Source organism: Drosophila sechellia, chromosome 2L, assembly GCF_004382195.2.
Source record: "Drosophila sechellia strain sech25 chromosome 2L, ASM438219v1, whole genome shotgun sequence".
Lineage (NCBI taxonomy): Eukaryota > Metazoa > Arthropoda > Insecta > Diptera > Drosophilidae > Drosophila > Drosophila sechellia.
In genome coordinates, this window is record NC_045949.1 from 4,771,341 (window position 1) to 4,794,353 (window position 23,013).

Here is a 23,013-nt window from a genome sequence, read left to right on the forward strand (position 1 = left end):
GAGAGCTTTTGCGGAATCAACAACTTTACGCGCGCACTCGCATCGGCGACCCAATCGCAAGGATTACGATGTGAAGGTGCTGGCCGACCGCTCGGAGAACACAATTGAGTACAGGACACAAACGCGAACGTACACGCTTCGATTGTGGGCGCTGCCTCCGGAAATCCAAAGTTGAACCAGTGCCTGACCGAAAAGAATTACAAAATAATTGCTAAAACCGATGAGTATGTGAAAAGTGTGGAAAATTGCGTGGTGGTATAGAAAATGCCCAGCATAAAATGGAAAATTCCGGTCGAAACGCGGCGTTTTTGTTTCCCCCTATTTAAGTTGCTCGAAATGGAGCAGCTTTTCAACATGCGCCACGCATTTTTTGGGTGTTAAATGCTCGTGTATCTGTCGGTTTTTGCGCGCTTAGCTCTGCGGCGGCATTAATACACACACAAACACGGGGCCAGGACGAAATCCTGCCAGGATATATGCCAGAGTGCATGTGTGTGTGACTATGTGTGTGTGTGAGACGACGCTCCGTTAGTTTTGCGCGCGTGTTGGTCTACCCGCTTTCAGCGTGCAAATCGTTTAATTTATGAGCAAAATGAATATTTTTATAAGCATTTCTCGTGCATTCCCCGTTTCGTATTTCTTTCGTTTTCGAATTCTCGTTAATTTGCCGTTCGTCTTTCGATCCAAATTCGTAGTCCTGAATTAACAATAGGCGGCGCCAGGAGCAGCAGCAACAACAAGGAGTTCCAAAGTTTCACCTTTCCCCATACAAACACCCATACAATCATACACCCATACAGGCACACACACCCACAGGGACACATTGGAGGCCACAGGATGTCTTTTTGTGTATCCCAGAGTTATTTTGAAAGCAGCGCGTGTGGCAGAAAGAAGGACTAAATAAAAAAGAAGAGTGGCAGGAGTAGGTGCATGCGAGAGGAGCGAAGGATTCTATTTAAGTCGGAAAAAGTTTTAGCGCCTTGGACTTTTCATGGCTCTTCTCTTGGCCTCCAAACTCCTTGGCTTTAATCAACTTTCCTTGGAGAGCACAGCAAATGTGTCCAAATTTCATAATTGGCAGCATAAAAAGTTGATTGCGGAACTTGGGAAAATATTTTAAAAATATTTCACGGCTTTATTGCACCGCAAAATGTTATAAACATTTTCGAAATTAATCAGATACTTAGCCAAAATAGAAACTTGGTTGGTTTTCTTTAGAAATTTCATTTTATCAAAGTACTTTATGATTATTATGCAAAACTTTTTAAATACAATAAGTATTTGCTTATTTTTCTTCTAGTTCCGTACAATCTTGATCAACTCTTTTATTTTTCTTTTGCCAATTCAAATTGTTGTTGCAAAAAGTTTTCGCAAACTCTCAGATAAATTGCAATCCTTAAACTTTTGATTGCATACTTTCAGCGGCGCCGGGGCAGTAAAAGTATCTAGATATTGATTTCATGATTTAAGCACAAGAACGTGCGGCTTAATTTATTATTAATGGCAGCATCAGGCTATCAAGTTATTTATGGTTATTCTTAAGGATGAATTTTGTGTGTAACTAACATAATTGTCTTACTTTAAAATCATTAAAACAAAGTTTTCCGGATTCAATTTGCCAAACACTCGCCACTCAGATGAAACCTCGAAGCTAAATTCAATCTAAACCAAATCAATACTGAAAATCAACAAATGAAAATATCAAAAACGCCGTGCATAAAAACCGCGTAAAGCCAAACTGCAACCAACCAACAAAATCAACAACAATTTCTGGAATTAATTTCATTTGCCGCGCGCGTCCATAAAAATCTACATAGAAAGCGGCACAAAATAAATACACCAGCCAGCCAGCCAGCGAGGAAAGTGAATTGGTTAGCCATGGAGAAGGCGTAATGGCCATCTGCTGACCCAGGACCCATAACTTTAGGTTAGTATGTCGTCGCCGTCTTACTGACTTTGCACTCCTCGAAATGGGGGAAACCCCCTTTTTCCTTTGCCTTCGAGCTTCCTTTTCCTCGACGTTTTTCCATTTTACTTTTTTATCTACTTAGTACTAGTGGTTTGCTTTTGGGGCATGCTGGACTCATTAGGATCCAATAAATGTGACAAAGATAACTTTGTTTGTATAACAACTAATGTATAGAAGTTACACAGGATGTATGCTCATATCAGCATTCTTAAATTCGTTTATTTACAAATGAAAGTAAATACAGGGTATCTTGCACTCGAAACGCTTAATTCCCCCCTTCCTTTGTTGAGATGCGTTATTCGCTCGTTTTGTTTATCCTTTGGCCCCGATCAAATAGCTCCGCCGTGGCATCCGCATCTGAATCCGCATGCTCCGCATCCTTGGCATCCCCATCCGCGTCCATGTCCTTCGCAGTGACAGACAGTTGAGGACTCTGTTGACAGGAGCGGGGCATCTCGATGTGAAGCCGGAAGGTGGGGCCATCGCTTCCCCATAGTATATAACCCATCGTCTTGGGCGATATTAACTCTATTTTTGTCGTAAATTAATTACGACCGGCAGATGGAGGGTACGGAAATAGGCACGCACACTTTTTATGAAATTTAATATTGAGCGGTCAAAGCGAAAGGGAAAAGTTAGTAGATCCTTTAAGATGAAGATATAATCTTAATAGTTGGGGTCTTTGAAAATACGCCGGGTATCCTTAATCGCGAATTTAGTATGCTTCAAAGCTTGTGCTTGTTAAATTTTTATATCTATAATTATAATATTTGGTGAAACTGTTACATTTCTTTGATAAAAATGATTATTTTATGTTTCCAAGGGTTTTTCCCTATGTCGATTATTCACTCAACTGCCATAACTTAAATATATTTGGCTGATACAACATATTTTAATGCGCGTAATATTTCAATGGCTAACCAAAAAAGGTTGTCAATTTTTTTTTTTATTTTGTTTGTTTTCAATTCGTCGCCCCCTCCAGCAGTTGGCTCCTTGGGCAGCCACCCTCCACTCCCATGACTCCAGACCATATATCATCGGCTCCTGCGACTTCCGGTTGTCGCTTTTGGCACCCGCCATTCCCACTGTCTATTTATAGGCGCCGCTCACGCAGACACCCCACATGGAAGCCACCGCCACTCCCCTTCCTTCTGTGACTCCCTCACAATGTAAGGAAAATTGAAAAGCAAGTTATGTGTATTTTCCTGCCACTCGGACTTAAGGTGGCCATGTCTGTCAGCATGTGTGGGAATAGGAAAAGACCATTGGGTTCTTCCACTGGGTTTCATGCGCAATTCCTCAACTTAAACACGCACCCACTCAAAACGATACTCCATTAGTTTTAATACTTTTTGCCCTTAAACGAGAGATACAATTGCGGGGGCAATAATAGATACTCCCAAGAAATTGAGGTAACATCAACAAACAGGGGCAACTGCAAAGATAGTGTATGTTAAAGCTAACAATTCTTCAAGGGAATCAGATAAAGTAGTTAAAAGGAATAATAATATATTGGTATTTATATTCAAACTTTATATATTCACTTCACGATAGCTAGTATTTTAACCGCAGCTGTGGCTGGCATTGTGTGGAATTTATTGAATTTTTATTGGACTTCTCTGGAGAGCCACGCTGGCTGCTGTGTACCCGTTAGGCGTGGCATAATTCATTATGTTGACTCACCGACACCACGCATCCCAACCCCGACCCCGCTCCACCAGCAGCAGCCATATCCTGGCGAATGTCCTGTCCGTGGAGCCACCCCGTTTTCGTCAGCAGGCTCCACTAATGACGTGCCGCGTGCTTTGCATGCTAATGTTTGGAGCACAGAACGAGCTGCATTCCACATTGGCAGCTCAATTTGCGAGTTAAAGAGCCTACCGCAGGATTTAATGTGCCCCGCTTTCTGGCTGAGACCTCTGAGCAAGAGGTCCTTTTCAAGGACACGCTTCGTGATTAGCAGAGAAGCGAGACGAATGGCAAACGGGCCATTATTACGCTGCAAAGATCAAAACCGGATTGCCAGGGCAGCGAGCTGCCAATCTCACCTTTTCATATCAAAAGCAAAGCAATTTTGGGCAGTCAAATGTGAGCAGGGATATGAGTGGATTGTGTATATGTATCCATGATATATGTGTATATATGTACCTATGTATATATGTAAGGGAATGAACCACCCTGCAAAGTTGTCCTTGGCGCTGTATTTTTAGAAGAAGTTCCCAGAAAATAAACGATTTGTCTGCTGAAAGCAAAAAGGCGTATGAAAGCTTTCATTTAACTTTCAATGATTTGTGTTTCAGTGAATTGAATAATGGAAGGTAGTATTAAGCACATAAATAGGGCTATTTTTATATATATATATTTACCAATTTATTTTCAAGGGTCTGAAATATATTCTCCTATATCAACAAGCTCGGCTTAATCCCAATCTGTAAATGATTTCGCAGTGAACTGCTTTAATTGCGAGGCCGTGATCTTCCAGCTGGTTGCTTTACCATACCGCTGATATATCTGGCAACTTCCGGCTTGCATGCATGGGCTATTTACATATCTGCTCCCCATTTCCATTCCCATAGCCGAATTCATGGAGCCTGGCAGCAAACTTTCGCCTTTGCCCAGAACTTTGGCCCGGCGAAAAGTTTGCCCAAACACTGCGACCAGACCATGTCGCCTGGACAAAAAAAAAACCAAAGTTTCGGGGGATGAAATTGGGCAATATCGCAGTTCCAGTTCCCAGTTCCCAGTTTACCAGTTTCCCTCGCATTTCTAAGCAAAACGTTTAATATTCACGCTTGAGTGCCTTTTTCTCCTTGGCCGTGGCTATGAAAATGTGTGAAACTGTTTGACGCTTATCTCTGCGTTTTGACCAAATTTTATTGCCTGTTTCCAGGACAAACGCTTCGTTTCTGCTCAAGTGAACCCGGTGTTCCTTAGTGTTCCGCTATTCCGCTGTTATGCAATTAGCCACCGCCCATGTGTCCGCTGTTCCAGGACGGATGCAGATGCGGTTGCGGATTGCCATTTGTCTTGATGATGATCAAATGGGCGTATATTAATCATACGCCACGTTGTGCGCACCAGCACTTAGGTGCTAATGAAGCCACTGTTCAACTTCTCGTCGAATGTCGAGCGTTTAAATGCAGTTTCGAGCTACTTGTTAACTGTCGCTTGTTTACATACTCAAAAACCGGACTGTCCCGAATCCAAAGTGAATCCGTGAAGGCACGGACTGCAATTCGGACGTGGTCTGCAATTGCGATTCCTGATTTTCAGTTTGCAGCTATCATTCAACTTTCATGCGAACATTTGTTTTGCCAATTCTGTTTTTCCAGCACTTTTTCCTTATTTTTTTCTTTTCCTTTTCCCTTGGATTGTGGCTGCAAAACAGATGGAGGCAGTGGTCCACAGGCCACTCAGTTGCTAGTCCACAGTGGTTCGGTGCCCTATTTTTACTACCAATTTCAGTTTAAGTTGAGCTAAAGCTATAAAAACTTAGGGAGATAATAAATATTATTAAAATATATTACAAAAAACACAGAAGTAAGAGATCTAAAGCACACCTAACCCATTTTCCTAGTCAGATAGATCTTTCTTTAATCACCTAAGTAAGTTCCACTAAGATAATGCTTAACTGAGACACCTTGCCAGTCATCGATGTTAGTTGCCTTGTTTACAGACACTTTTTATTGATGCCAAGCAGTTGGCCAGGACTTTTTCCGCCGCCCAAGTTCGACTGAATGTCGTAGTCAGTGTGCCGGAGACCAGGACAGTGCTCATCTAGAACTCCGACGAACCGAACGGCGGAAGTGCTCGTCGCCATTTTTAGTGCACTTCTCGAAAGTGCGCACATTTCCGTTTGGCATCAATGATTCGGACCGAAGCCATCACGCCACCCACTTTACTGCCCACATTCCGTGTCCATTCTCCTCCGTTTCTTTAGCCTCTCTCTTCTGGCCACTGCCTGTTTTTTGGCCTCCCACTTTTGCTGATTTTAATTTTGGTAAAAGTTGTCACATTTGATTTTTGGCAATTGTTCGGTTTTATGCGCTCTAGTCTCCGCCTTATTCAGCTTTTTTTATGGCGCTTTTTATGTGGTGCCACGTCGCTGTTGCTTTGTTTGGACCCGCGGACAGCAGTTGGCTTTATTGTCTTGGCCACCCCGATACATTCCGGCTTTATGGTGGAGTGGCAAGGATACAGAGTGGCATGGAGTGCCTGTTGCATGGCATGGAAGTGGATTTCTTAAAAGAAAAGATGGGAAAAAGAGATTACGAGGGCGGAGAAAAGTTTGGCAGAACTCGAAGGAATCTCTGTACGTTTGGCTAGAGAAAAAAATCTAATTAGCCAGAGAATTAATTTGGACTTGGTAGTTAGCAATGAATGTTGGGGATTTGGGGGAAAAGAAAATGTTGAGATAGGTTTCAAAAGAAAGTGCAATGAGGTTAAGCAGTGTATTGCATTTTTATGAGACTGAAATAGAGAGAAGGCAGTTTTACTAATATATAATATATAATATACTAAATACATTATCTGGTAAATTATTAGGTAAATTTGCAATTGATTTAATTGAGTTCATAACGAGAATCTAAATTTCAAAGCCACTGAATAGAATTTAGCTAATAAATCCGATTATAAATCATTCATGTCTGCCAAATTGTTTATCAAACTATTACCGGACTGAGGCAAAGCCATTTAGCTTTAAGCCCCTCAAACAAAAGTAAATGCTTGGCTAACACTTAAAGTATGGACAACTTGCTTACCCATTCACCTCGGTAATCTGGGTGCATTGTCATCGATATCAGATCATCTGTCCCCCATTGTCCTGCTCGTTGGAGGTCCTTTGGGCCACATGGGCGGTCTATGTGGAAGCTGGGAGGATAATAACCACTAAGATATTTATGAACTGCTATTTCTTATGCAATTAAATGTGGCCTTTAAGTCGGCCCCTCCACATCCACATTCGCATCCGCATCCTCGTCCACATCCACATCCACCCACTTGACATTGTCATGGCTACGGCTGAGCCTCAAATGACATCCATCGGCTGAGAATGGGAATTTTCCCGTGCTTTTCCGGCAACTCTAGCCGCTCCCCCTTTTGCTCCAAACCCCCTCGCCAGCACTCGTTTTCCATGTTCTGTTGCCACTTGACTGCACTTTGGATACACATATTGGATGCAGGTTGTACACAGCTCCGATCCGCACGGGAAAATGGGACAGGATGAGGTGAATTGGGGCAACTGGAGCAGGGAACAGGCGGCACGAGTGGAATGAATCGAAATAAAATCAAGTGAAATTTGAACTTTTGTGTGAAGAGCGAAAATGGCAAAGGCGTTGTTTGTAAATGGCAATCGAAACGGCACGCTCCTCCAGGCGAAATAAACAGGCGAAAAATGTGTACGCCAACTATATATGTGTCCTGTACAGTGAAGATGGGCTAATGCAAATTAATACCCAATGATAATGATAAACATAACAAAAGCGTGCTTTGATAAGTAACATACAAAGTAGTTATACAATCCTAATCTCTTGTAATAGATTTTATGCATGATGAATTTTACGGAGGCTTCACTGTTTGAGCCCCTTTCCCCCACCCCTCGCCGCAACCTTCATGCTAAGGCCAACAAACAAAGCTAATAAAAAGCTATGACCTCGAAAAGTTCAATTTTGTTGCTGTACATAAACGTTGAGTGTGCTTGTCAATTTTTCACTTCAAGCAACAAATTATGCCGTAGCATAACATTAGGCGCACCCACACACACACACACACATAGTTGGTCCTTCGACATTTTTGAAGTGACTCCGCCCACCGCCCAACGCCCCTTTCCTTTTCCGCTTGTGCGTGCCAAGCCGACTCGGCAGCGACTTTATCTAAAAGCGCACTTAGTCCAAGTAGGCCAAGTAGATTACGGCCCGAGAGCCGCTTGCCTTTGGAGGCATGTATAGACGGAGATACAGATACATAGATAGATTATAAATACATCCTATATCCTGGGCCATCAGCCTGCCCACGCGCAGCCACCCAGTGAATGACGAATGAGTGATGAATAATCGTAATTTGAAGGATGACTATAAAGCATATGGTTATATTTATTAAATTTGTGGGCTATTTATTACTGGGCAGAAGGATCTAACTTCAAAGTACGTTTGGTTGAAACAATTCATTTTCCTTACTTTCTAAGCAAGTTACTTACAAAAGCGAGCAATGCAATCTAACAATCTATTCAAAAATAAGGGTCTAAGGTCATGCTTTATGATGATATAAACACTACGTGGCAGCACTTGAGTAAATTTTGCATGCAAACACGGGCTCCCAAAAAATACAAAATAAAAGGCAGCAAGTTGGTGGGGAAGGGGGGTGTTCACATCAAAGTGCGGCGCCAGACCCTGAAAAGTGATTAAAACGATTGTTGTACAACACTGTCCGCGTCCTTGTAAGGACTTTGCAGGCGGCCACCCACTCCGCCCCCAATTTGCAAAAAAAAAAGAAAAAATAGCGCAGCCATTACAGTGCTGTCTCCTCTTTTGTAATTTTTATATTTTCACCCCTACTCTGCTATTATACAGTGTGCACTGGGTAAAGTGAATTTGCATGTTTACATGCAATAAAAATACATTGAAAAATACATAAAAAACTTAACTAAGTTACTCAACATTATACTTTGGGATTCTTAATTTTGAATGATCAAAAGTCCATGCTCTGCCAGACTCCACTGTATCTGCATATATTGTATCTATATAAATGGCTGAATTTATCTAGAAAAGCCTAATTGGAAAAGTGTTTTGGGACTGGCACTCGAAGCTTTTAGCCAAAAATGTTTCGACAAAGGCGCAAGGGAAGCGATTTCAAGCGATGTTGCCTGTGATTTGCTGGCTTTTCGGGGTTTTCTGGGTTAGGTGTGTGCCCAAGTGGGGGAGTGTTGCCTGCTCCTTGGCTGTGGGTGGCAGGGAGAGGGTGGTGATTCTTGGAGACCGGCGAACAATTTGTCCTCGAGCCTGTCAGCGGCACTCCTTATTATTATGCTGTGGCTCTCAGCTGCTGCAATTGCTTTGCTTGTTGCTCTCTCATTGTTTAATTGTTAAACATTTTGTTTGCTAGTGTGCGTGTGTGTGTGTGTGAGCTGGTGTATGCTGGTGTGTGTGTGTGCGGCTTTGTTGCATTGTTTGATTGTTTCACACGAACCAGCTTTGTCTCTCATTCTGTGCGTGTGTGCGAAATAACATTTGTCTAATGAAAAGCGCCCTTGTCTCTTGTCTCGCTTGCACCCGGCTCATTGTCTCGCTCGCACCACGTCTTTAGCTATTTTTAGCTCATTATGTTGCCATGGCCCAAAGGACATTGCGTCCTGGGGGACACGCCTCAAGAATTCGGGCTGCCTGCTCACTCAAACTGACAGTCGTGGTTATTTCATATTGTTTTTCATTATTCATATTCATATATTCCTATTCTGCAAACTCAATTAACTTTAAAATTTAAGCCAACTAGTGCGGCAAGTGTATAATAAATTGCAAAGCTTTTTCATGCCTTGCCACAAATTACAAAAGCCGGCTTGGACACAAAATATGGTTTTGATTGCTCTGCAAACAGGAATAAAATAATTGCCAGAAAAAGCATAAATATTCAACAGATGGAATGGCAAAATATCCATCTCTTGTTTGCCCATCAAATTTGCATGCCGAAGTTATCAAACAAAAGCGGCAACCTCAACAAATCCAATTGGCTACCAAAGTGCGGAGGTGGCTTGTTTGTGATTTGTGCTTCGCCATTTTTGATTCGAGTTGCAGCTAGCAGCTTGCAGCATGGCCGAAAGCGACAAGACAAGACAGTTGGCAAACAAGGCGGCCAATTGGGTTGTAAATGCAAACGTGCAACACACCAGGTGACAGACTGTGGAACCTGAACACGACACGGCAGCAGCTACACAACCGAAATCCGGTTAATTGAAAAACCGAATGGTACACAGAGACATTCTTCGCCGGAATACAGACGCAGATACAGATACAGATACAGTTGCAGATACAGATACAGTTGCAAATACAAATACAGTTAGAGATACAGATACAGGCAGTGGGTTGGCTTTCTCGCATCCTTACCGCATTAGCTGCAGTTGAGCGAGTGTCAAGGTGAGGCCAGGTGAAAGCGGCCAGGCGGAAAACAGGCAGCAAAAACAGGCCAAAGTGGGAAAAGAAACTTGGCAACACACGAGCGTAGTGCCCACGCACACTGCAAGAAAAAATGGTAATCCATTTATGCATTTATCTAACCAAAGTATTCATAGTGATTTTTGGCAAATTAATCAAATGATTAATCTTAATGCATTGAGAACTTCAGATAGCTGAGGCATGTACTACATTTTGAGAAACTCGCAGGATTCAGGGAAATGCAAATTTTGGCAATCCCACCTTAAATGGACATGGGCTACTGTTTTTTCCCCCTTGGCTGCTGGCATCTGGCCAAATCACGTAATCACAACTTGTTTATGGCGCATGTGCCAACTATTCCCGACTTTCACCTTCGCCGCCAAACTCACCCCCCTCCCTCCTTGCAAATCCCTAGGCCCTGACCCTCCGAAAAAAAGAGACATGCCACACATACCGCCGTGCAGTTGCAGCCATGAAAATTAATTTCAATTAGCGGAAATTGTTTTTACACCTGTTTGCCTTCCAGCAAAACTGCTGCTGTTGTGTAGAAGCCGTCCAAATCGTTGGGCCAATTTGCGGCCTGTCATCGCATTGACGTGCTAATGCCGCACCATAATATACCCTAGCCATTGCTCCTGCCTCCTCCACGCCCTGTGCAAATTCATAAATCAGAATTGCAAATTGCCAAGTGCAGCAACAATGGGGAATGCAACAAAAAAAAAAGAAAAAAAGTGGAAAATTATGGCATACCGCTGGGCGACACTTGAGTGCAGCAAGTGCCACGCCCACTCCCACGGGAGCTCGTAACTGGCCAAGCAAATTCTTTTTAGCACTGCTTTCAGGGTTTCATGGCTCCATGGCTTTGGGATTGGGTGTGGGTTTGGTTATGGGAGTGCCGGAATGTGGCTCCAAATTGCGCACAAGTTTGTCTGAACCGAGCAATTTAAAGCGATTTAATTGCAGCTTCATTCGGCTGAGGAAGATGCATTCACAAACTATGATTGTTATTCAGACTTATTCTTTAAAAAAAAGCTATAACAAACTTTTTTGTTATTTTATGACAACTTAAATAAGCTTTAATTCTGTTTATCTGTAATTGAAAGTCACACTTTAAATTTTTATAGTTAGCACAGAGTACTTCGCAGTCTATCATGCTCCATTTGATTTTCATGCACTTTGGTTTTGCACATTTAGCGGACGTCATCAGCAATTATTTGTGCTGGATTCTCAATTAAAATGCAATTGGTGCAGCTATATAAATTTTCATTGACGTGGGCGTTGTGGATTTTGAATTTGCCGTTTGGATTCTGATTTCGTTTGTGGGTTCTCTTGTGGCCTTTTTAAATTCGTAATTGCTGGTAGTTGTCGAATTTGGGGAATTAATAAATAATAACATATGATTTAATAAGTGATTTAAAGCAGTGGAAATAAATAATAATTCGATTTTGCTCAGTGTTTCATAGTTTTTATTTTTGCTGCATTTTCATGCTGCATTGTTCATTTTTGTGATAACAAAGCCATGTGGCAGCAACTTTGAATTCGCCGACTAAGCCGCAACTAAACAAAAGCCAAAACTTTTCTAATTTTTGCAGATGAGCGCGCCACTGTGCCACAATTTCGGTTTACACCTGTCGAAGCTGCCACGCCCAGGAGCAACTTTTTCTACCACCAAACCGGCAACAACAACAACTGGAGGCGCCACCAGCATAGGAATAAGCAAAAGAGCAAAAAAATCAGTGATATGGAACTGTGCATAGCAACAAAGTCAAAAATTGTAACCGCTCAGAGTTCAATGCCGCAAAGCAGCCCATGCAACAGCAGCAGCAGCAGCAGCAGCAACTGCCGAAACTATCAAAAGAAATGCCACCAAAATCAAACAAACACTCAAGTACAGAGCACTCAGCGAAGCAATTGCAGCAGCCACAGCGATCGAGACCACCTGATAAACCAACAAAAGCAACAGAACCAACGAACAAATAGTGCAACAGCAGCAAGTGCAGCAGCTGCAACATCATCAAATTCCACTAGCAGCAGCAGTAAAAACATCAGGCAGCCGAGCAGCAGCACACAATTAAACACCCTCTACGCGCTGCTGGTGCTTTTGATAGTCGGCCTTGCCACAGCCACCGCCTCGCCCAGCCCCAGCCCCAGCCACGCCCCCTTCGGGCGCGAGAGCAGGCGCGATGCTCTTTTGGCCTACTACAAAAGGGCGCACCTGCCGCAGAGCAGCAGCAGCAGCGGCGGCGTTTCCCTGGGGCACAAGTATCACCTGCTCCACGATGCCAATGGCCTTGACTTTGACGAGCTAACGCCCACCGCCAGCAGCGTGTCTGCTCTCAGTCGGGCGGAGCGTTTTCGGTTGCGTAAGCGCAGCGCCACGCCCACAACGCCCGTCACTCCACTGGATGTTGCAACTGCAGCAGCAGCGGCAACAGATGCAGCAGCAAAGGATGCGGGCAGCGGGAAGAAGCCGGAGGAGAAGTGCGAGCCAAAAGTACTCGAAACGCTGCCAGATGAGCCGGTAGGTTTACTATTTATAGTATTATTAAATTATAATAAAATAATTAAATATAAAATGAAAATAGAATGAAATGATGATATCAGGATAATATCATAATGTCTCCCAAAGGAATATATAAAACAGCTTACTCTTAGATAATAACTTCTTTCAATAACTAATCGCTACTGGGAATATATCCCTGCCTCACTCAACATTATTTACTTGTAACTTTCCATAGTTATATTTATTAGGTTAATAACTACTATCCAAAAGTAAATTGAGATTTGCGCAGCGTTAAACAAAAGTTCTTCAATCGAGTGCCAGCAGTTCGAGAAGTGTGCACATTTTGTTTAACTTTGCAACTGCCACTGCAGAGGTGGCACCTTATAATTTGTTGCATAAGACGGGTGGGTGAAAGTTGCAGCTGTGCTGTGCACTTCTTGGTCACGATAGCTACTTAGAAGCAATGCAATTCCGAGTAGCAATAAGCCAGCGTGCAACTTTTGAGGCAATCACACACAAATGCAAACGCAAGTTCAAAGGATTGCCGAAGGATTGCGAAAGGATTGCGGGCGGAGGGCGGGGGATTCACCTTCCGGTTGCCTTCATAACTTTTGACGGACATTTGTGAGAACGAGTGCAGCCTGCATGCCGCACATCGATCCAAGGCAGAGACAATTAACGACAATTTGCGAAATTGCCAACGCGGCGCACTGGCGAAAAATCAATAAAATTGCTGAGATAGCAGCTCATATAATGTGCTCCTTCACTTTTCGGTGTGCCTCGTCCTTTCTACTTTTTTCTCTCCTTCCTGCTGACACAAATCTGTGCGCAAATCTGTGTACCAACCACCTTGTTGATTGTCGTGGAAATATTACGCATACGACATGGCTGACGCAAGTGGATGTGGGAGTCAAGTTCTTTTCACTTTCGAGGGCTGCACAGAAACCACGCGATTTTGGCAAGGCGGCGGCTCATATCTCATATGTGGCGCCTCCAGTCAGGACTCTAGTTTCCTCACTCTGTGAAGCTGCCTCTTGTGCAAGTTAATTAAGAGATGCTAATGAAGTGAGTAGACCACACACCGTCGCAGCCCGAGGGCACTGAAAAAAAGGCCAGAGATACAGCAGATACTTTAAATGGAAAATGTCCTTTTACATTGTCAAAAACAATTTGGAACACTTTGTATGTAAATATTAAAAGTTTCTTGTAAAAGTTTTCTAGCCTTTTGTAATTGAAATTAAAATTGCCTAAGCAGAACATTTTTGCGCCGTATGCGCATCACAATATTTTAATTGAATTTGCATGACAATTGCGGACGAGGACTTTAACCAGCCGTAGGACTTGTCAGGCGAGGATTTGCTTCCACTGTTGGCTCCTTGGGGATGCTATTTTTAGTGCGCCAAGCGAATCGAGTATAAATATTCAATGAGTCGGCGGTGTAAACAGAGTCCAATACATGACGTGCACGAATCGAATCGATTGCCCTGCCAACTTTCCTCTGACGCAATCGGGACCAGGACCTTTGTGTAATTAGAAGGCGGGAAGTGAGCGCAGGGGGGCTGGATGAAAATAAGGAGCATCCTTGGAGCGATTTGAATCTCTAGTGTGGTCAGATAAAATGATAAATAAATGTGCTGCGCAGCAACAACAGCAGAAGCAGCAACACCGGCTGACAGCTGCCAACTTGGGCATTATCCTGGCCGCCGCCTGTCCCCCTCGCACACACAGCGCCCTGTCTCGCTCCTGTGGCCTGCGGTCAACTGCGAGCGCCTTGTCGAATGGCTGTCAAGGATTATTGTTGCTCCTGTTGCCGCTGCGGCTGCTCTTGTTGCTGCTGTTGTTGCCTGCGGCTGCTTTTGTTTCGCTCCCAGCTGGAGTGTGTCTGCCTGTCCTTTTCTCACCGCTCTGCCCTCTCTTTCCTTTCGTCCTTTTTTTGTGTTTTTTTTTCCTTTTTTGCTTCGTGTGCGTGTTGTTTTGCTAACAATGCTGAAGCTGCAAAGTTATTAATAATTGTTTTATACACATTCCACTTCGTGATGCTGGACACGCATTTTGTTGATCTGCGGAAATGTGTTGCCTGCTTAAAGTCCTATTTACTTCTTAATAGGAAAATATATAAAAAATATAAAGTATCAGATAATCAATATGTTTTTGAGCCCATTTAATTTAATAATTAAAAAAGCCAGCAATTATCGCAATCGATGCATTTAACTCTGTTTTCTCCGATTAAGTTGTCAACTAATTAGGTTTGTACTAAAGCTGGCCAACTGTGCTTTTATTATTTATAGGGACATAAATTTAAAAACCATTGCCACTCAACAGAAGCATTTATGTTAATCCGATAAATAAAACAGTCACACACACACACTCATCCTTGCTTCCGTAGCAATCAGCTTATGTCATTCGCCTTGTCGTCCTGAATAATGTAATGAATGCAGGAGTACAGTGAAGACTGTCAGTAATCGACCGGGATTTGCAGCGTGTCAACAGCAGTTAAACCAAAGAGAGCGAGAGAGAGTGAGACAACAAAACAAAGGAGAAAGAAATAAATACGAGAGCAAAAAGCAAAAGGAAAAGGAAAACACTGTCTGACATATTTTATTCATTAAGCGCAGAGCATAGAAAATAAAAGGAAAAACATGCAAATGACAATGAGGAAGCATACAGATACGCCATGTAAATATTTTTATGGTCATAAGTAGGAATCCTGTACATATGTATGTGCATACGTACATGCCATGCCGGAAAATGCAGATGGAAATGCGGGGAAAGGCGCGCACGGACATTAAAAAGCCAGTAAAACGCGCTTTACTGATTTCATTTGGCAGCCAGGATTCAGTGCTCATGTGTGTGAGTGTGTGTGTGGGCCAGACTCTTGGCATAGTTGCTCAAATACACACTCACACACGCACACACGGGCACATTTGTTTCGGCCATGTTTGCATAAGTATGCATGTTTTATTGCACACACACTCGGTGTGTGTTTTGTGGCTGCTGCCGCTATTTACAAGTGTTTCACCCATACATTTATACCCTGCAAAACGAGGGGCGCGAGTGCGAGGGTATGTGTGTAATTGCGGGCATTCGGGCAAAGGATATCAAAAGGATTTGGCGGTAATGAAGACATTCTACTGCTTCCAAGAAGTGTGGTGGGATAACTTAAAGTTCGTATATGTAACTTCAGAGGAAAAAAGAATGAATAATGCTATAAAAGTAGAAACATTTGCTGACTAAGTTTAATATCTGAAACCACATTCTCTACCTATACTCTATACTTACCCAACTATTTCTACAGCAATGTTTATGATTATGGCTGCACACGAGTGCTAGGAGCACTACATCATGGCTTTATCTGGGAGTGGGTCTCGTGCCATTTCTCCTGCTGCCTTATTGCTTTTGCCTCGATGTGTAAATTTTGGCAGAAAAAAAAGAAACACACACACATGGCAGAGGAGCATCCACAAACATTTGTATATCGATGTTACTTGTTGGCAATTTATTTGGGGCTTCGGTGGCGTATACGCAATGTGGTCGCTCATCACCGAAAGCCCAGCTAATGGGAAATATTTGTTTTAAAAGCCAAAAGGTGCCGCCAGCCCAACTACATGACTCACGCCCAGACAACGTGTCCTTTTCCCCGCCACCCGCCACCCGCTCCCTGCTCCCTTCTGTGGTTACTTTTGTTTCCCAACGCCATAATGATGTCATCAAAGTGGCCCTCCCTAACTCCGTTTCCTTCACTTTGGTGCGTAGATCTCGAGAGTTTCTTGTAACGTGTAAATTATGTACAAACATTTGGTCGGCTAAGAGCTGAACAAACTTGGATTAAAAACATTCCTGCAGTCCCACAGCCCGGCGAGGGCATTAAATCCTATTATTTCACAGTCGGAACGAAGCAAAACTTTTCGCACTCTTGCCACAAGGTGTTGCTGTGAAACGTGTCCTGAGCGCCAGGTGAATAATTAATGGTCCCAAGTCGGGGGAGTGGCCGTGCCGCATGGTCACTTAAATCACGTGCCGACCGATGCGTATACGTAATTTTTCGAAATTTCTGAAAATATCTTCTTTATAATGTGTTATAAATAAATGGAGTTTAGCAGAGCGTAAATTTATGTTAAATTATAACTTTATTGAACATTCTGCTTGTGTATTTCAATCGAATTCGATTTAAATGATATTTAATATGCCATTTTATATACATTGAAATGATTATTTATGACACTACGCAATTAATTCGGATGTGTTTTTATGAATTCAACAGTTTTACGACTACACCGACATCGCCGAGGATGCCGCACGCCAGTTTATTGAATTTTTATCGGGCAAATTCCCAAATGCCAACACACCGATTGCCATCGATGAGCCGACACGTGCGGAGGTGAGTCGCCGGGCCAATGGAATCGCCAGCTACGCCCTCAACGAGGACGACAATCTGCTGGCCTTCGCCATTGCCGCGCCCAGCATTCACACGGTGGTCGTTAAGTTCAGGGATAACGTTACGGTATGCACTCGCTAATCAGCGATAATGGGGCCACGGGTAATCGGTTTAACTAATTGCAGATACCACCGGATCAGGTGCACAATAAGGCATATTTGGGTTCCTACTGGCGGGAGTTGGGGTAAGTTTCACAGAAAAATGGAATTGTGTTCCAAAAAAGTGTGCTACATTAATTAGCAACAAATCATTTTGAGAGGATATATGGGTTTATTTTCAACGCTTTAAGCAATTAAAATCAATTATCTTATGGATTTGAAATGCAAATACTAATTACTCTAAAAGATAAACACAATTAAATTCAATATGCATCGTAGCCTGCCTAAATTATGTGCATCGCTTAATTCGAATAGACCATAAGCCGTATAATCTTGGAAAGTTGCCCATAAATGTATTGTTTTCCTCGACTACAGTGCGGCCTGGAACAGCACGGACGGCACCCAGGAGTGGGGCGCTCCCTTTCGCGACTGCAACCTGTTGACGCGTCGCTGGCTCTGGCCATTTCGCATATCCTTCAGCGAGCACAGGATCAAGTGAGTCGCATCGATGTGCAGCTGGTTGGCACAACTTGTAATTTATGCTAAATGCTTTCAGAGTTGTGGCGGCTGCCTTCATTGCCGCCGATGAGGATGTGTGCAACGATGGCCTGGAGGAAGTTTTCGGTCGCCGCCATGGGTGAGTTATGGCCAAACTTAATACGTTAATTCGTAACATTTGTTCGGGATTATATATATATTACCATATCTTTGTAGTTGCGATCGGAATACGACCTTTTGCCTGCTCACCGAGAACAAACCCGCCGCCACCCGGGATGTGTACACCTGTCTGTGCCGGGAATCCTACTACCTGCCCAACTCCACGCTCCAGGGATTCCGTGGCGATCGGGTGGAGCTGTCCGAGGGCTACGACAACTACTCGTGCATTCCGTGTCCCGGCGGATGCACCAACTGCGATAGCAACGGCGTCTGTCTGACCTTCCAGGAGGAGGAGGTGCTCAATGTGGACGCCTGCCTGCGCCTCCTGGTGGCCATCGTCCTGGGCGCCTGCATCCTGTGCTGCATCGTCCTCGGCGTGATTGTCTTCCGGCAGCGAAAGTGCAAGGTATCTAGTTTACATATCTTAAAGTTGGGAGACTTTTAGTAATCCTTTCATCGTTTTCAGGCCATTGCGTCTGGCATGTGGACTGTGCTGGAGACGATACTGCTGGGCATTGTTTTACTTTATGCATCTGTGAGTGCTCCTGGTGATGGTCACCTCCACTTCTGTCTGTACTTACATACTTATCTTCAGGTTGCCGTCCATTTCTTTCCCGCATCCACCGAGCGCTGCCTTCTGGAGCCCTGGCTCCGGGAACTGGGCTTCATCACCTGCTACGGCGCCATCATCCTGAAGTTGTACCGCCACCTGGTGGACTTCCGCACCCGGAAGGCGCATCGCTGGGTGCTGCGCGACGTGGACCTGCTCAAGTATCTGGGCACCATGGTCTTTGCCGTCATCTGCTACATGGCCGCCTTTACGGCCTCGTCGCTGGATCTCCTCGAAAGTGCGCAGCTGGAGAGCCTCAGGGAGGCGGACACGAACACCTGCCATCCGCTCAAGTGGGAGCTGGTCACGCAGACCAGCGAGATGCTCATCCTGTGCTTCGGGCTGCACCTGTCCATCGCCAGTCGGAATGCCAACACCCAGTTCCGGGTAAGATGTACAGTCAAATCGATTGTTATATGAAAGATCTTTCTTGATCAATTAAGCGCAAGATGTTGGCTTAGATGATTAACTTAGTACAAGGCCAAGTCAAATGAATTAATTGGTCATTTCCTTTTGTCCCACTGAAGGAACGACAATTTCTGGTCACCGCCCTGACGCTGGAGTTCCTGGTCTCGTCCAGCTTCTACTTTCTGCGCTTTGTCTACCTGCCGGAAATGAGTCCCAGCGCCATCTTGCTGGCCCTGTTCATCCGCTCCCAGCTGACGAATAGTTTCGCCTTGGGTCTGATATTTGTGCCAAAGTTGTGGTATCAGCACAAGCAGGTAACCGATTTGAGTTCGAAACGATATGATTTACTTACTTTGCTTTGGTTTTTGTTTTTCGGTTTGAGTACGCTTTTGTGTTCCACACATTGAGATATAAGATGTAATTAGGAAGTGTTGTGTCCTAGTTGGGCACCAAACGAATATAATTCATATGCTTAGAGCATTCACACCCGTTCATTTTGTGCCTTTCGTCTGTCGCGGGCGTGGTCGTCATTATAGTCATCGAAATCCGTACTTGGTATTGACATTGGTTGAGGAAACGATTTTTGTTAATAACTAGCCTAAACACAAGAAGTATTGAAATGTGGAAACCCACTCGAAAGCTTGGTTGCTTTTGCTAAAAAAAAATATTGAATATTTCATTTGGTTATGGTTATATTTTGAGTTCTTGTTCTGGTTTTCTCCGAGAAAATTAACATAATTTTAGTATTAAGCTAACATTGAATTGAAACTTTAGTCAAGCTATGAAGTTGCTGCAAGTGTGTCTCGTTTAAACAGAGAATGTTCGACTGTTTTTAGCTCTTATTATTTCTGCCTGAATGTATTCCACTTTAACTTGAACTCAATAAGCACGCCAATTAATTTGCATGTTTAGTGTTGATTTTTGCATGAATTTAACAAGAAAACACAACATCTAACTACAAACAAATGACAAAAATCGGTTTCCTATCAAAATTTCCAATATGCATACCAGAAAAATTCCAAACTAGTGTATCCAAGACTCTTCCTCACTGTAACTTTATCTGTCTTTCTGTGCCTCAACTGAATAATCTTAAACTGAAGTTCTCTGTCTAAGTAGTCTTCTTATAGCTATCGTCCATCTTGTTTACCTTTTCAGTTTCTTTTATAATTTGATTCGTTTCTTTTCATTCATTTCCAGCACCCCCAAAGATACAATCACGACCAATAAGCACCGACCACCCAAAAACATACTATATACATACATATTACATACTATACATGCATAACTCTTCAGCACAGATCTATTCCATTCGTTTTTTGCTCTCTCTTACCTTTGAGTTCCGTTTGCGTTTCCATTTCCGTTTCCGTTCCGTTCTCCATTTTCCGTTTGACTTCCTGAGTGTGGTTTGCGGTGTTTGTTGCATCTTCATAGCTTGCAGGTTCGTTCGCTAGCGTATGATCTATCAATACGTTTACCTGTGGATGCTTTCAAGGGTACGTCACACGACGCCGGCCAGCGGCTGGGCGGAGGATATGCCGGGCTCTGTCTGGGCGATCCGGACATCGGGGAGCTGACCATATCCGAAATGAGTCCCGAGGACATACGCGCCGAACTCAAAAGGTACGAAGCATACCTATGTGTTCTATTATCTCTATTATATATACATCTTCGATTCCAGACTGTATACCCAACTGGAGATAATGAAGAACAAGACTCTGAGGCAGGACAATCCACACATCAGTAAGCGACGTGGCGGACGCAAGGCGGGTCACCGTCGCTTCTCCCTGCAGGTGAGTCGGGGTCACCACAACGGCAGCGTAGTCCACCAGCCATAGTGCTCACTGTACATGACATTGACGTGGCCAGAATGGGGGACCGGGCTGTAGGCCTCAGATCGATATTGCTGTTACTCTTCAATCCGAAACCAAACCTTATGCTGCCCATCCCCACGCTCCTTAGATCTTTCTCTCTCCCCCGTCTCTCTATCCGTCTCTGAATCTGTACTTCTCTTGATCCTCCAATGTGACCTCGCAGTACTGTTTGCCACTTATATTAATACATCTATAAATATCATTGTTCTTGTCATGACTATGTACAATATATTCGAATCCCACCACAACCAAACCAAACAAAACAATAACCACCAATGTTCAATGTAGAAAAAGGGCAGCAAGGATAAGGTAAGAATTGTCGGTCGCTTTTAGTCTAAACCTCTAAACCTAACCTGCTAAAATATCTGTGTTGTGAATGTAAACTAAAACCCAAAACAAAACGACTAAATCAAAAGAACTTCTCGCACGTTTGTCTATAAACTTAGACCCAAAGTCCCACAATGAACCACCAGCTTGTGTGTCTGCGTGTGTGCATGTGTCCGTCCCATAGATAGCACCACATAAGTCTTATCGAAAACAGATTGCACACGAAACTACAACGAGAAACCACATTTCCACCAGTTGCTTATGTGACCCACTAAGATATCTCAAATTCGCAGGCTCTAAGTGCCAAACACCGCAGCAACAAGCATCATCAGGACATCGAGATCACCGAGGCGGAACCCTCCAGGACACCCGAGGACTCGGTGTGCAGTGCCGAAGGACCCACGGATACCTATGCGGAAATCTCCGGCGTGTCCCACTCAATGCTCTCCCACTCGATGGTCTCCCACTCCGTGGTCTCACACTCGAAGTAAGGAGTCCTTGCAGGATCATGGCGGATATTTGAGAATTGTATATAGGTATTGAACGGTACGATACATGTTGGTATGTGTAGATAATATGTGAGAAATACTTATTATATAGCGCAACAACACAAACAATAAAAGAATTACTTTAATTTCGCAAAGAAAGAAAAACCAGGAAAATGATAGATGCAAATGGAGATGCAACAAACACTCACCAAACACAAACAATAACAAACATTACTTTATTTTTCAATGAAACGTGAAGTGAAGAACCTTGAAAGCAGTCAAGAAGTTTTATAAAGTTTTGATAAATTTTTAGACGATTTTACTTTACGTTGATTTCTCTCAGTCTTGAGTTCGATTGATTTCGATTGATGTTATCGATCATCACTGATAGATCAAAGTTGTTCAAACGGTAGAGCGGTAAAACAGAGCCCACCTGTGTAGGTAACGATATAACTGTAAAAACAAGGCCACATACACTAAGAAAAACAAACCCATTCCTAAAACACGCGTTTTCGTTTACCTCTGAGTTCCTCGACAGTTAGTTACTAACCATTTGCTTTCCAGTCAACCTTTCACGTAACACTATACACTTGAGCTAAACAAATGATATAGATCTTGAGATCATTTTCGATCAGCGAATAATCAGTTGTAAATTTGAGCTTATAGGCATAAACATAAAACTAGCAATTCCCCCCATTAACTATCTTGCTAATCTTACCAACTAAAGTGTATTTGTATTATATATTATATACTTGTAATTTCCACTCATTCCCATCCAAAATCTGAAAACGGGCTAGACTTTCTGTAAATACACACAATGTACGAGGACGAAAGCGCAAATTGTTACATTTTCAAAACACACAGTTCCCGAACGAGAGTGAAAATCATAGGAAAATGCTTAATAGAGGCTAAAAGTGCATATTTTTTTTTTCAACCTAGCCCAACAAATTGCAACTCAAGTATTATTCACTACTCGCTGATTTCCTCCGAAATTTGTAGATCCCAATCCAGAACATCTTAAATTCGTTATTCTCGAAAAAAGATCGTGTTAGAATATTGAAAAAAAAAACACAAAGTAAAAACATTTCAAATGTACGCAATAAATTTTGGATGAGCTCGTTATAAAAAACAAGAGAGAGAAAAGAAGGGGGAAAACAAGTCCATAGAAATCATATAGTACAGTTACATGGGCATTTATAAGGGTTATGAAAAGTATATCTATATACACTACAACAAATATATAGAAAGTAAAACATGGCAAATGGTTAAATTAGGTAAACTTACAGCATGCATGCAACAAATTGAGCATTTAAAACAAAATGAAGGCAAAACCCAAAATGATTATTAATTATAAAAGAAAAAAAAAAAGTAAGACCAAATTTTGGTTGCGTTTGATCAAAAGTGTGTGTATATAAAAAATATTTATGGCATATACATAAACATATAACTAACTTATATTATATATAAATATATATACATATATATATGAGTGTAATCAGCATTACA

The 23,013-nt window shown here is 42.9% G+C and overlaps 1 protein-coding gene and 1 long non-coding RNA gene across 6 annotated transcripts; one reads left to right on the forward strand and one right to left on the reverse strand.

Annotated features, from left to right (window-relative positions):
* The first annotated feature begins 26 nt into the window (after positions 1–26).
* LOC6613391 (probable G-protein coupled receptor 158) lies at positions 27–22,863 on the forward strand. Of its 5 annotated transcripts, none has more exons than XM_032727859.1 (15): positions 98–224; positions 1,601–1,927; positions 11,703–12,631; positions 16,875–17,114; positions 17,174–17,232; positions 17,522–17,641; positions 17,703–17,783; positions 17,861–18,209; positions 18,270–18,338; positions 18,399–18,800; positions 18,941–19,135; positions 20,260–20,441; positions 20,500–20,611; positions 20,981–21,001; positions 21,313–22,863. In XM_032727859.1, the coding sequence occupies exons 3-15, from the start codon at positions 11,852–11,854 to the stop codon at positions 21,508–21,510; spliced, it is 2,808 nt and encodes a 935-aa protein (XP_032583750.1). In that variant the 5' UTR covers positions 98–224; positions 1,601–1,927; positions 11,703–11,851; the 3' UTR covers positions 21,511–22,863. The 5 variants fall into 5 exon arrangements, with proteins under 5 accessions (XP_032583753.1, XP_032583750.1, XP_032583751.1 ...); XM_032727860.1 differs by having other exon boundaries at positions 20,314–20,441; XM_002037829.2 differs by lacking the exon at positions 20,981–21,001 and having other exon boundaries at positions 99–224.
* LOC116803642 lies at positions 17,299–17,928 on the reverse strand. Its single transcript, XR_004363711.1, has 2 exons — positions 17,848–17,928; positions 17,299–17,799 (listed from the first exon to the last, which is right to left on the reverse strand). It is a non-coding gene; the product is annotated as an uncharacterized LOC116803642 (long non-coding RNA).
* Positions 22,864–23,013: the final 150 nt, after the last annotated feature.